General features: G+C 39.1%; 1 protein-coding gene across 1 annotated transcript; it reads left to right on the forward strand.

Annotated features, from left to right (window-relative positions):
- Positions 1–5,014: 5,014 nt before the first annotated feature.
- On the forward strand, positions 5,015–9,467 carry LOC112182735 (probable disease resistance RPP8-like protein 2). The gene is made up of 3 exons (XM_024321273.2): positions 5,015–6,229; positions 6,548–8,344; positions 9,125–9,467. The coding sequence occupies exons 1-2, from the start codon at positions 5,206–5,208 to the stop codon at positions 8,272–8,274; spliced, it is 2,751 nt and encodes a 916-aa protein (XP_024177041.1). The 5' UTR covers positions 5,015–5,205; the 3' UTR covers positions 8,275–8,344; positions 9,125–9,467.
- The last annotated feature ends 5,342 nt before the right edge of the window (positions 9,468–14,809 follow it).

Consider the following 14,809-nt stretch of genomic DNA (forward strand, 5'->3'; position numbering starts at 1 on the left):
CTTTTTAGGGCCGGGCCGGGCTTTTTTGGGTGGGCAGGGCCGAGCCCATTATATTTATATATCATATTATTTTGTTAAAAAAATACAAAAAACTATGAAAAAATGATGATATGTTAATGATTGAACAAAATAAAATACAAAATTAAAAAACATATGGCCTAATGCAATAATTAGTTCAATATAACTACATAAAAATATATTAATACAAAAATTGAATGGGCTTTCGGGCGGGCTTTAATGGGCATATAACGGGCCGGGCCGCGAGCCAGGCCTGGGCTTTGAACCCTCCGCCCTACCCCTGCCTCGTGCCTAATGGGCAGGGCCGAGATGGGCTTTACTGCGGGCCAGGCCGGGCGGGCGCCCATAGGCTTTTAGGCCCGCGGGCCAAATGATCACCCCTAGCTAAAACAAGCCCTTTGTATAGCCCTTGGGCTATCTGTTCGTGGGGACCACACTGGTGGCTCAAATAAATTAGATCACAAATCAATGGCTCAGATTAAAAAGTACATATGCAGTTGTTGATGTCAACTAGCTGTTAGAAAAGTCTTTTTTTTTTTTTTTTTTTAAGTTTGAAAATGTAATGGCCATTTAAAAAAAAAATAATTAGAAAAGAAGTATTCCTATAAATACATATAATTGCTTACAAAGTGACACGTGCACTAAAAGATGATAGAAATAGTAAAATAACCTAGAGAGCGGCGAAGAGCTTGGCCGTATCCTTCTGCACAATCGCACTCGTCCGGCAGCGCACGATGTCGAGCTGGCTTCTTTGTGCTGCTGCCGAACGGGTAATCTAAAGGGGGGCTCCAAGGCAGCAGTTTCTTGTGGATGGCATGCTCGTAGTTTTGGTAGATTTTGTCTCGGCGGCGGTGTGGGGTGGCATCTCTGCTTTTCGGGGAGTTCGGGGGGTGGGGTGGCATCGTTGTTTTGGGGATTGGCTGCTGTGAATCTGGGGTCGGTGACGGCGATGGAGACTCTCAGTGAATCTGCATAGATCTATGTCTGCGTCATCTCAGAGAGTAGCGTCTCGGGTTTGCTCAGGTGTCAGGCGTTTTGGAGTTTTCACGGTGGTCGAAATTGGTGTGATGGGGCTTTGGGTTGCAGCGGGACGGTGGCGCCGGACGAGATGGTGAGAGGCGGCGGCTCGTGCAGAATATGACGACTTGGGCCGGTTTGGGCTGGTTTGCTAGGGCTTGGGTGATGGTGTCCTTGGGCTGTTCCCTTTTGGGCCTGTAGCTAACTGTTGGGCTGGGGTTCTACCCTAGTCCACTGCTATGTTGGGCTAGGGTTTAGGCTTTTGGCCCAACCCTATGTTTTTAGATTTTGTCTAATTACAATAGTGTTTCTTTTGTTGGGATTTGCCTATCTACTATGCTCTAGTTTTCATAGTTATAGGCTTGCTTTGAATAAGTGAGCACTGATTGTCTAATGGGTGGTGCTAGCATACCACGTCCTAAACTTGCCCTTGAGTTGGCAATGGAAGGTATGTATCCGTGCCATTCTGAGTTGAGATGAATGAATGATTATTTGGTTCAAAAAAAAAAGTGACACGTGCACTATAAAATCATATCAAAAAAATTAATAAGATTTGATAAAAAAAATAATAATTATATAAGAGCAAAAATAGTAGCATAGTTATAAAATACTATATATTTGAAATACATAATGAAGAACAATAAAATAACACAACATTTAAACTTATAGCCCAAAGAGTTTGAGATGATAGAAATTATAGCCTTACTATTTGCATGAATAGTGATTATTAGGGGGTAAATGTACTTAAATGTCCTTACATGCTTGGCGAGCGAGCGGATGCGAACCGTCGGGAGAGGACTTCATCGCCAACTTTGTTTCAGGAAACCTACAAAATACATATCAAATAAATTATTTGAAAATAAACAAAACTTGCTAAGAAAATAAGATAATATTGTCACATAAATATGCTCTTATTATTCGTCCAACAATAAAATTAATTGATAGACATCCAAGAAAATATTGTATATACTAATAATAAGTGGTTGTCCATATAATTATTTTAGGATCAATTTATAGTATTCACTAATTAGTGTTTTCAAGCTATAATATCAAGAAAACTAGTGAGTAATCACTGTTTGAGCCCAAAAGTAATTTTGGCAAGATCCTTTTAGGGGATTTAGCATAGCGGGCCGATACCTGCGGCCCAAAATTAAGCCTGCTTGGGTTTGGGTTATAGCTTCACCCATTCTGAGATCCATAAGGAAAATGAGCTCTTATTGGAATCAAGTAGCGGAGATTGAATAGGAAACCTCAATCAATAATCCTTCTGTGGCAAGGAACAGTCGAAACCCTAGGGTATAAATACCAGGGTTCAAGAACGGAAAAAGACACAACTCTTCAATCAACTAATCGCACATATTATCAAAGCCTCTCCGGAGCAAACCTACCTGCAACCCAGCGAAGCAAGGGTAACGCCCTCGCAACCCAGCGAAGCTAAAGTCACGCTTTAGCAAACCCTGTGCTTTCTCCTACTTCCCGATGATTACTCTGCTCAATCTACAATATTGAGTATCAACTCGGTGACGCAAGAGATCACAACACAAGTCCTTATCTGTAAGGCGAAAGTCCTTTTTCCGAAAGGTAGAGAAAAGAACCTTGTGATGAGGTTGGTGCTCTCCTCGTCCACAACGTTTGAGAAGAAGTCAGGTCAAGGGACTCCCGATGACTGCACTCCACGGTGCTGGCACGCCTGTGCACGCTCAAAAGAGATTGTTTGCAACAAGACTGGTTTTGGAGCCAAACAATCACTAAGTAAACTAAACTTGTGAATGATCAGCAAATTATCATGTGAGTAGTCACTAGGTTTCTCTCCAGGAGTTTGAGTCAAGATCGGGGCTTGGAATAGTTTGGGCTTGGGAGCCAGGAGCTTTTAGATCCATGGCCAATGGTGCTGGTCAGAGTGGTGGCAGTGGTGAGTTCTTGGTTTCAACCTAGTGTTTTATCCTTGGTTTAGCGGTGACGACGGCTTTGGGGCCGGTTGGGATGGTAAGAGGAGGGATCGACTGTTTTTGGTAGGTAGGTTTGGTGCTGTGAGCGTCAACGACGGAGAGTTTATTCTTTGCGGAGTCCGCGGTGATGGTAGCTGCGTAGGCGGGATGTGTGGTGGCAATTTCCTCCATAGGTTGCGGTTAACCGTAGAGCCTGGAATAAGTGGATCTCTTAGTCTTGGTTCCTTGGCATCCTTGAGCTGATTCAGGTCCAAAAGGCTTTTATGGTCTTTTGGGTTGTTATTTTTTCTACTAGCAATATTTAACTTTTGTATGGGTCGCAAAATCTAGTGCTTGGTTGAAACATTTATTTAAACAACTTTTGAGCATTTAGGTTTTGTTAGAATAATAGTGCGTGAATTTCCTAAAAAGTGAGTGTACTCTGGATTGCAGAGTCTCTATTTGTTTAGAATAGGTTCTTTGTAAGTCCTAAAGGACGACTCTTTATTGTCGACTCTATTGAGATGTGTCGTTTAGTACTACTTGCTGAATTATAAAATCGGGTTGACCTCTTTCGATTCAAAAATAAGTATTCTTTATTTTCTAAGCTTATTTATTACAAAAATATCAATTTAAATTATGAAAAATTTTACGGTACCTATATGTATGTCATACAACTATTCATAGAAATGACAACTAATTTATTGTCATTGTGGCAATGAGAGTCGACTTTTGTGTAATTTTAGTTCTGTTAGAGGTAACCTGCAACATTTTTACAAGTTATACACAAATTGTTGTCAATGTCGTGACTTGATTCAATTATAGGTATATAGTGTAAAACAAATGTGGTTACTTTGTTATCAATGTCGTAAATTTGGTTCAAGTAAATAGGCTATCAGTTTAGTGGATCCGGCTCCTCTAAAGTTAGGAGCCGTGAATTTACATGAAGTTAATAAAATCTAATCCATTTAAATTCATCTAATGGTTCAAGATAGAACACATCATCAAGAGTTATTTAGTTTTTTTTTTTTTTTTTGGGCTACAAGCAGCACAACAGAACACCGTTATAGATGCCGTTCATTGCTCAACTATTACTTTCTCAACACAGATTCCAGGTCCTTTTATTGAATGATATTCCCATTCTTTTTCGACAAAGAAGCAAAAGGAGAGCAGCTCGATCACCATTAGCTAGAATTTAAGTTACCAAACCTGAAGTCTTAAGATTAAAATAAGAAGTTGAAAAGCTTTGAAAAAATGGTTTCCTGCACACGAGCCATAAAAAAGAAGAGCTTATGAGTAATTTATGAATAATAATGATCAGAGCTTACAATATGCAACTTATTTCCTGTTGAATCGATCTGATCATATCGAGTTTTTGTGGGTTACTACTAAGTATCAACGATTCATATATTCATTCAACATCAACCAAATCATTCAAATTCTAGGTCTCTGCATTCGGTTTGTGTATCATGATATTCAAATCGAATACTCTCATTAAGAAGAGGAAGCAATTTAATTGCCGGCAGGAGATAAATCTTGATGAGATCATTTGAGAAGATCGATCCTGAAAGAAATAAATTTGACGGTAGTTTTTTTTTTTTTGGAAGGAGATTTGATGGCAGTTACAAAAATAAAGGTACCTAGGTTAATTTAGTTGATGTGGACAATTTCAGTTCATTTGATCATTTAAATGACTTGGATTTTATTAACTTCATGTAAATTCAAAACTCCTAACTTTAGAAGAGCTGGATCCCAGTTTAGTCATTTTCTTCCTCTCAAAAACTCCGCCTTTGGATCTGCTCAGCTGTTCAATATGATCGGTGGTTGTATAAAAGCTATTGAGAAAATGAGAGTCAGAAATGTGATGCTGATTGTGATCGGAGATATGTGAATGTGAGTGGGTTTATACAGGGTTTTTGAAGAAGTCAGCAGCCGAATCAATTCAAATCACTGGCTATTTTTAATATGAACTAAAAAATATAAGCTAATCTGATCTGAGTGATCTCCATGTGATGTAACCAGGAGAACAAGTGGGAATTTGACAGCCTGTGAATACTAATAGCATACACGTTTTCTGGGCCAGTTACTATAAAAAATAATTTCTTGAGCTCGATATCCGATTGACGGAACTCCATAAAACTGGAATATACAGGAGACATATCCACTGCTTTTGATCAAAAATGCCAGAGAGAAAAGAAAATAGCTCGTTTGTTGCTAGTTAATTTTCTTGTGCGAAGAAACTATGGCCAAGGCTGCCGTTTCGATCTTGCTCGGAGATCTCACTAAGTTTATCGCTGAGGAAAATCAATTGTTGAAGTTGAAGGGAGTCAAGGATCAATTTGAGCAGGCGCAAAGGGTGCTACGGCAGATACAGGCCGTCCTGAAGGATGCGGGTTCAAAACAGGAAGAGGATAAAGAAATCGGCGGGTGGATGTCAGATGTTAGAGATGCTGTTTATAATTTGGAGGAAGTCGTTCAAGAATTTTTCTTTGAAGCGGCTTCCAAGAACAGAGAAAATAGTATGAAGATTGTTCTGAAAAAGTTGGCTCGCTTCCCGAAGGACGGTAACAAAATTGGCTCACGAATTGAGAGCATCACGGCTGTACTTACAGAATTGATCAGCAGAACACCATCAACTGACGGGGGAGGTGCCACTTCCGCTGAGAGGGAACGAGATCCAAGACAAACTACTCCATCTGTTCGTGAAGGTGATGTTGTTGGTGTACAGGGAGATATAAAGATGTTAGTCGAGCGTCTGGTTAACGAAGAAAACTGTCACCAAGTAGTTTCTATTTGGGGAATGGGCGGGTTGGGGAAAACCACGCTTGCAAAGATGGTTTATAATGATCCTGGTGTTAGGAACCATTTTAGTTATTTCGCTTGGGTGTGCATTTCTCAAAAATATCAAGAAAGAGATGTTTTGGGAGAAATTCTGGATCAACTTAACAGTGGGGATGTTCAGCAAAGAAGGGATTTTACAAATACGACCACTCATGAATTAGCAGATCAGCTTCACACTGCCCTCCAAGCCAAAACATGTTTGGTGGTGCTTGATGACATTTGGAACCATGAAGTATGGCAATCTTTACGAGATGTAGTTCCACCTGTTACGGAAACAAAGAGCCGAATATTAGTCACTACTCGCAATACGCAAGTAGTTTCCCTTCCAAACGTGAATACTTCACTCTATGAAGCTCGGCTACTGAGTGATACTGAAAGCTGGGAACTGTTCGAGAAGAGAGCAAACTTTGGCGGAGAAAATACAGGTGTTTCTCATGAACTCTATTCTTTTTATATATGACGAAAGTTATTACATTAGATTCATTATCTTCGGAAAATGTTTAATTGTAACGACTTCTATATCAAACTATGATTCATAATCATCACTGTTCCATGTAGTTGAAAAAAAATTCAGATAAATAATTACAGACATTCATCAGGTAAATTGTTCATCGGTAGTCAACCCTGTGCCCTTGCAAATCTCTTTAGGCCGACATAAACCTGAATATTTCGTATCTTGAAAATACAATTGCTAATTGCTAATTTGAGAAAAGTTTATTTATCTGATTTCCTTTTCCTTTCAGGATCCAATTATGAAATTAAGAGAACACTAGGGGAGACGATGCTTAAACGTTGTGCAGGTTTGCCAGCAGCTATCATTTTGCTAGCAGGACTTCTAGCTCAAAAAAACACAGCTAGTGACTGGAATGCCGTGCATGATGGTGTTGTTAAATATTTATGGAGAGACACAGCATTTAATAGTCCAGTATCGGTGTTTGAAAGGAGTTACAGAGATCTACCATTTCGCTTACAGCCATGCTTTCTATATTTAGCACAATTTCCAGAAGATTATGAGATATCAACGAAAAGGTTGACTCAATTGTGGATGGCAGAAGGTCTTATATCTTCAGAAGGTCTTGTACCTTCAGAATCAGAAGAAACAATGGAAGATGTGTCATATCGTTTGTTAGATGAAATGGTGGAAAGGTCTATGGTTCAAGTTGGAGGACATGGTTCAACAAGGATGATAAAAACCTGCCGTCTGCATCGTCTCATGCGGGACATGTGCTTGATGAAGGCTAAAGAAGAGAATTTTCTCCAAGTTCAGGATCTTTCTGCAGCCACCTTTGTCCAGGCAGCACCAATTAATAAAGTTCGAAGGCTTTCCGTCTACTTGAAAGGAGAAGTTGATGAGTTGGCTCCCACTAGAACTGAAAGCAATGGTCACCTCAAGTCTCTGTTATACTTTGTCCAAGAAAACTTTTACTCAGAGCGCAGTAAAAATTTACTAGTGTCACTGTTGAAGGACTTCAAAATGCTTAGTGTGTTGAAGTTCGAAGATATGAAGGCAGAGCCAGAAGTAGAGCTACCGAGTGTTGTGGGGAATCTAGTGTTGCTGAGGTTCTTAAGTCTAAAGAATAGTGAGATAAAAAGGATTCCATCATCTGTAGCTAATTTGGTGTTTTTGCAAACTCTTGATATACGTTGTGCTGAATGGGTTAGCGTTGAAGTCCCAGATGTATTTGGGGAGATGAGCCAATTGAGACATTTGTATTTACCCTTGAATCACAGGGCAACTGCAAAACTGTCACTGGCTAATCTTAGCAATTTGCAGACACTAGTCAACTTATCAAGTGAAGATTGCAATTTGAATGATATTTTAAAATTGACCAGTCTAAGAAAACTAGTCATAAATGCACCACGGTCTACAGACTTGACAAATCTGGGTGAGTTTATGAGATCTAAAGACATCAGCTTCGACCGCCATCTCCACTCTCTATCTCTGATGGCGGGCAATGGTACTGGGGACATAACAATGGAGGTAGTATCAAGGTGTCCTCAACTACGCAAGCTGCGTCTGAATGGCCGAATCAAAGAGTTGCAGGATAAATTCTTGTGTTCATACCTCACCAAGGTAACGCTAGAGCAAACTCATCTTGAGGGCTACGACATCGAAAGACTAGAGAAGCTGGAAAACTTAAAATTGCTTACCCTTAGAATGGATGCTATCAAGTCAGGAACGATGGTTTTCTCCCAAAGAGGCTTTCCCAGTCTTCAATTTCTTTCCCTCATTGGGTTATCTGAACTGAAGGAGTGGAAGGTGGAGAAAGGAGCTATGCCGAGTCTGAGCAAATTGCACATTGAATATTGCTGGGGATTGAAGGTACTTCCAGAGGGGCTTCAATATATTTCTTCCCTCAAGGAATTAACCATCAAAAGGATGTACCATGAATTCTGTAGTAGGCTTGGTGAAGAAGGAGAGGATTTCTACAAAATCAAGCATGTGCCTTCTGTTACAAACTTACAATAGCAAGCATCGGACAGATCTGAGGCAGAAACAAAGAGTGCCTGAAGTAGTGGGTGCTGGTGACTTGGGGAAGGTATGTAAATCAATACTTATGGATGCTATATTTATTTGTATGTGATTGATTTGTTTTCAGTAGTGTACTGATTATAGTTATACAGCTTATACATCTTATTGAGTTTATTGTATAGTTAATTGGATTCTGAAAGTTCTTTTTTTCTTCTTTTTTTGGGCCAATGTATAAATGCTTAATTGTTAAAAGTGACGGCAGTTGTTAATCAGTTGTTGCTGCTGTCAATAGTTGTTAATTGAAGTGATTCCATTATATATACAGTTAGCACACGCACGCGCACATTACGTGTATATAATTCAAATAGATTTACTGGCTGATGCATCTGAGGAATTTTGTACACAAAATGGTATTTGACAGCTGACTCCCTTTATGATTCTATGAATTTGTTAAACGAGCTGCTTGATGATCCGGATGTTTATGTTTCATACACCGAATCATATGCAATGGGGCCATGGGGATTGGGTTCAATATATAGCAGCACATCTTTTACACAGATTGAGCTACTTTATATATAAGGGATTAAGGGGGGTTGGGTTCAAGCTCATATATATGTGGGTTGGGTTGGACATGTAAAACTGAGCTAAATCCTAACTTATAGATGGTCTCTCATCAATCTGATATGTATTTCAATTTCTGTTGGTACAATCTTATTTCTGCTGCTTGTTGATGCTTACCGAGGTTTTCTAGAAAAAGATCCTAGCTAGGAGTTCCATATATGTTTGATTGTCTTTACTCACTCCATTTCTCTTAGCTAATGTACTGTCGTATATTTGCACCCTGCAGCTTCATAACAAAAGATGTGACTGTTCCAGACTTCCAGGCCAACCTTATTGCAATCTTCTGAAGGGTGTCCATATAAACTCATTTTCTGGGAGTTCGTTTGTTCAATAGTTTTACTTTGCAAGTTACTTGTGTGCATCTTATTTTGTTGTACTGAGGTGACGAGCTTGATCCTTATGGCTGCTAGCTGTGGTTTGGCCCTCAATATATATGGGTGTCTTTCCACTGTTGAATGGAACTATGCACTATTTTTTTTTTTTTCCTTTTCTATTCTGTTTGGGTCACAAAAATTTGGTCCTGTTTCTGTTCGAACTTCTATAATTTATTTCTCGGTTTTCCATTTCTATTTCTCTCTTATTGGTATAGACTACAAAGAGCTTGGTTTTTGTTTAAGGATCTGTGAATTATATGTGTTTAGTTTATGATTACTTGTTTCAGTTGTAATAAGGTAGAATCTTCTAGATATTCTAATCAATGTTCGATTAGGTTTTCCTTGTATGATTCAGATTTTTTTTTTTTTTTTTGTGGTAATGAGAGGAATAGAAGAGGGGGAACCTCTCTATCACTCCATGAGATTAAAACAAAAAAGAATACAAAGGAGGGGGACCAAAAACCTAAACCTCCCAGTCCAAAAAACAAGCATAATGAAATTCTAGCTAGTTAACGGAAACGAAATTGAGGAAGACCCCGACGATCATTCTCGTAGTGCAAAAGGATAAATGAAGGAGGTGAATCCCACCACACCATTTCAGAAGAAGATGAACGATAGTTTGCTAAAGCATCTGCAACTTTATTCCCTTCACGGAAGATGTGAGAAGACCGAAATGTCATCATAGAGGTTTTGAACAAACAATTATTCCACCGAACTCAAAGATTCCAAGGCACAAGAGAAGGATTACGAAAATAATCAAGTATCAAGGAGGTGTCTACTTCTAACCAAATATGCTTCCAATCACGAACCCAAGCTATCTCAATTGCCTTAATAACCGCCATAACCTCTGTCGCCACGGAGCTAGGAATATCAATATTAGAAGCAAAAGCTCCAAGAAAGCCACCTCTATAATCCCTGAAAATTGCTCCATAACCCCTCTTGCCTTTCTCATGCTTCCATGCTCTGTCAGTATTGATCTTGACCCACCCAATTATAGGAGGATACCAATTAACCTCCCAGACTACTGGAGCACGCCGCTACCTACATTGCACCCCAAAACCTTTCAAAATACGCAGATCATTAATGGTGTTATGCATGGTACCCCAGGCCAAACCACTTGCAGCACGTATATGGCTAGAAATAAGCCTGTCAATCTCAGCAATTGAGAAATTCTGTACTTGTAATCCTTTATATAAAGAGGCTCTTATTATCAACGAAAACACATAATCATTTTCTCTTACACACGTTATCAGCACAAATCCCTAACCCTGAATCAAAAAGCCAAAATAGAAAGTTAAAAATTCCACACATCAGCTAGACTTTCAGCTAGTAGCTAGCCTTGCTAGCACGCGCCCCTCCTTGCGCCCTCACACCTCCTACGCACCGATTAGCTGCTTTCATTTACTTTCACGCGCGCCTTCTCGCGCCCTCGCACCTCCTGTGCATTGGTTAGCCTCGTAAGCGACTTTTCAAGGTTATCTTTTCTAAAAGTTGCTGCTTTCATTTACTTTCCTGTTTTTTTGCACTCAAGGATTCTAATATCCCTTTTTCTGCCTCCCATCTTTTTTGTAACATGGGATTTGAGCCGAACTGTGGGGGTTCGTGTTATCTCCAAACTTCGGTTTGTTGAGACTTTTTTGAATGATCGACCATTATACATCACTATTTCGATCTAATCCAATATCTCATGGAATCGAATTTCTTAGGAGTGAATATACTCAGAAATTCCTTTTGTTTTCGTGGTTAGATTTTAAGTTCTGAAACTACCCCTTTTCTTGTTCTATTTCAGGATGTCATACTCGAACAACCTGAACAAATTGGATTTTGCTTCATTAAAGACAACGGGCACCAGATATCACAAGTGGGTTTGTGATGTCCGACAAGGTGTATTCGATTTGTGGAGCATCCGGTCATTTGGCGCACATTCGTAAAGCCTTTGAAAGTATTGCCGCCGCATACAAAGCGTATCGTGAGGCAAGAGAAGCTCACAATGTGGAACAAGAAGATCAAGATGAAGATCTTGCCCTAAGGGTTAAAGACTTCAAATCTGGCAAGGATGAAAAAACCGCCGATTTTGTTTAGGTCTTTTATTTTCCAAGATTGATGTAATAAGGCACTTGCCATAAAATTTTAGTAGATGCCTTTGGTTTTTAGCTTTTCTTCGAATAAGCTTACGGAAAATAGGCGTGACATCTAGGAAAGAAGTTGAGATTAGTGGTATTAAAGAGATCACCTTGCTCCAATGACTAAAATATCGGATATCGATAAATATTCAAGAAAAAAGATGGAAATTTGTATAAAAACTCAGAAATTTTAAATAAGACTTTTGAAAATGTTTATTTAAGATGAATTAATGTATGCTGAGTTATCTGACATTTCATAAAATTTAACTCAATACTCTTAATCATTTTTTTTTATAATAGATGGAAAAGTAGATATGATAATTCGAATCAATAAAATAGAGTATGGAAACCAAAGACTTACTAATATTACATAACAGTATACCTAATTTTGTATTACTGACATAAGAGTATAAGAAATATATTTAGTGTGAAGCATGAAGCTGCAGAAGGTTAAATGTGTAATGAAAATATTCTTATTTTGAAAGTAATAAAGATTGTTTCAGATTGAGAATTCTTATTTGTAAATTTGTTATTGAATAGATATTTCTCTTAATTTCCCATCAAAAGTTATATATATGTACAGTTATTACTTCTAGGTTTTATATAGATATATATAAAAAAATATGTACTGAATAAGCAAATGCTATTGCAGATTTGCAGCAGCAATGGTTAAGTCGCTGTGATTCTCCCTGAGCAATCAAGGTTTGAATCTTGTTGATTGCACGTGGGTTGTATTTTTGTATGCAATTTCAAATCTCAGTGGGCGCGTGGACTGCAGATTCTCTTGAATTTAACGAATATAGGCAGCAAATTCTCTAGAATTTCTGGAACTTATTGTTAATATCGATGATTTCAGAAAATATCGCGAAATATCTCGATATTTTGAGAATATCTGTCGAAATTAAGATGGTTGGCTAAGATAATATCGGACCCCTAAAAAAAAATGAAAATTTCGCCGATATTTCAATGATTTTTTCAATTTTTTAGTCCTTGCCTTACTCTATCGACATCTCTTCTTTCCACGGTCATGTCTAACTTGAAGCTACTGAAAGAAGTTAAGTGACGACCATTGTTTGCATTACCTAGATTGAATTAGATTTTCATGGCTAGGAACTTTGATATAACCATTGGCTTTATGAATAAAACTTTGAGCTCTTTTCATATCAACTCCATTTTAATTCTAAGCTCTTTATTCAAGGAATAACTCTAGAGAACTTCATTGTGTTGCGGATAGTGTGACTAGGCACACGATTCTCCTCTGTGGGTAGCTATTCTTGGAAATGTTGCCTACGCATTTCTTTGTGACTACGATGACAGGACCATCAAGTTTAGCTCAAGGATGTGGAATGGCTCAATTCCTCTTGCCTAATGGTACCTTGATCAATGTCGCAGAAGCTCTCTGTGTTCCTAGGGCAATTCGAACCCTACTGAGCTTCAAAGATATTCGAGCCAACGAATTTCATGTGGAAATGCATAGTGAGGACGGGAATGAGTTCCTTTGCATTATCACTAATGATTGCGGACGAAAGCGCATCTTAGAGAAACTTATGTGTCTCTCTAGTGAAATTTATGTTACCACTATTCGAGCCATTGAATCGAATAATGTTATAAGAGAAGATCTCTTGGATTCAGACACGTATTGGCCTTCGCACGATAGGTTAGGTCATCCTGGTCGTGATATGATGATCCGTATATTAAAGACTTCACATTGACATCCATTCTTTCGAGCAACATGAAGCAAGAATCAGATTTTGATTCCTAGACCATGTCAGGCCACCGTCGAAAAGTAGCTAGCACCGCCAACAATGATGACGCCCCTGGTGGCACCATCGTCTTCAATTGTGCTTCCAACGCCAATTCTGGCTCCCCAACCCAAACAAAATTCTCATTGGTTGCTTATAAGGCCCCTTGCTCATTATACAAAGCATGTTATTTAGGAAAATTAGTACTGAGACCATCTTATGAAAAGGTTACAAAAGTTCTCATTAACTTCTTACGTAGAATCCAAGGGGATATCTATGGTCTAATTCAACCAACTTGCAGACCTTTTAGATACTTTATGGTGTTGGTTAACACGTTGACACGCTAGTCACATATATGTCTCGGTATTATGCTACTTATGCTAAACTCCAAGCTTAGATCCTAAGGTTACAGGCTCACTACTCGAATTATCCCATTAAGTTAATTCGACTTGACAATGCTAGAGAGTTTACAAGGAAAACTTTCGATGATTATTGCATGTCCTTAGGGATTGAGATTGAGCATCCTATTCCCCATCTGCACACCCAAAATAGTGTCACGGAAGCCGCCATTAGACGACTACAAATGGTAGCCTGGCCATTGGTAATGCGCACTAATCTCCCTATTTCCGCTTGGGGTTATGCATTATTGCATGCAACTATGTTAATTCCTCTATGATCCACCGCCACTCAATCTTTCTCTGCGTTACAGCTATTGATTAGGTACGAGCTTGAAGTCACACACTTACGCATATTTGGATGTGCAGTTTATGTGTCAATTGAGCCGCTACAACATACCAAGATGGGTCATCAGAGAAAAATGGGCATATATGTTGGATATGAAGCTCCAACAATCATACGCTACTTAGATTCCTTGACAGGCGATATCTTTTTCGCTCATTTTGAGATTGTCACTATGATGAGATAGTCTTCCTGTCGTTAGGGAAGATAAGAACGTCAATATTCAACAGCAACGACAAGAATTGTCGTGGTCTGTCCCTACTTTGTCTCATCTCGATCCCCAAACCGTAGAGTCTGAAATGCGGTAAATTATCACATCGTTTAAGCGACGTGATCACACATACCTGCTGCAAACATACCTACAAGGATTGACATCCCTATGAGTGGACGTGGCGCCACCCTAATTAGGGGTAGGCATAGCACAAACATCATAGATAGTGGCACTATGGCGTCACAGGCCATCGCTCAAGTTAGGAAGCATGGGAGGCCCGTTAGTTAGAAGGGTACTCGCTCTAGAAAGAGAGCGACTTTGGCACAACCTGATCCTTTGATCATTGATAGTCAAAATTATTCTCATGAGAATGTTTCAAATTGTGGTTATGTCTAAGAGACATCATTGGGGAACACCTCGATGTCAGAACCTATTCTTGAGAATATAGAGATCTCTGTAAACTACGCTAGTGTACATGGGACGTGAGATAGAAGCTCCATCATCTTTGATGATAAATTCGCATATTCTGTTGCGTGTGAGATTATTGAGTTTAATGACATCGAACCACTCTCCGTTGATGAATGCCAACATAGAGAAAATTGACCTAAATGGAAAGATACGATCCGGGCTGAATTGGATTCACTAACAAATAGGAAGGTTTTTGGACTGGTGATGCCATAAAACATGTCAACGTAAATGGATCTTCATTACAAAGCGTGATAA

Source organism: Rosa chinensis, chromosome 1 (assembly GCF_002994745.2).
Source record: "Rosa chinensis cultivar Old Blush chromosome 1, RchiOBHm-V2, whole genome shotgun sequence".
In the NCBI taxonomy this organism is placed as follows: Eukaryota; Viridiplantae; Streptophyta; class Magnoliopsida; order Rosales; family Rosaceae; genus Rosa; species Rosa chinensis.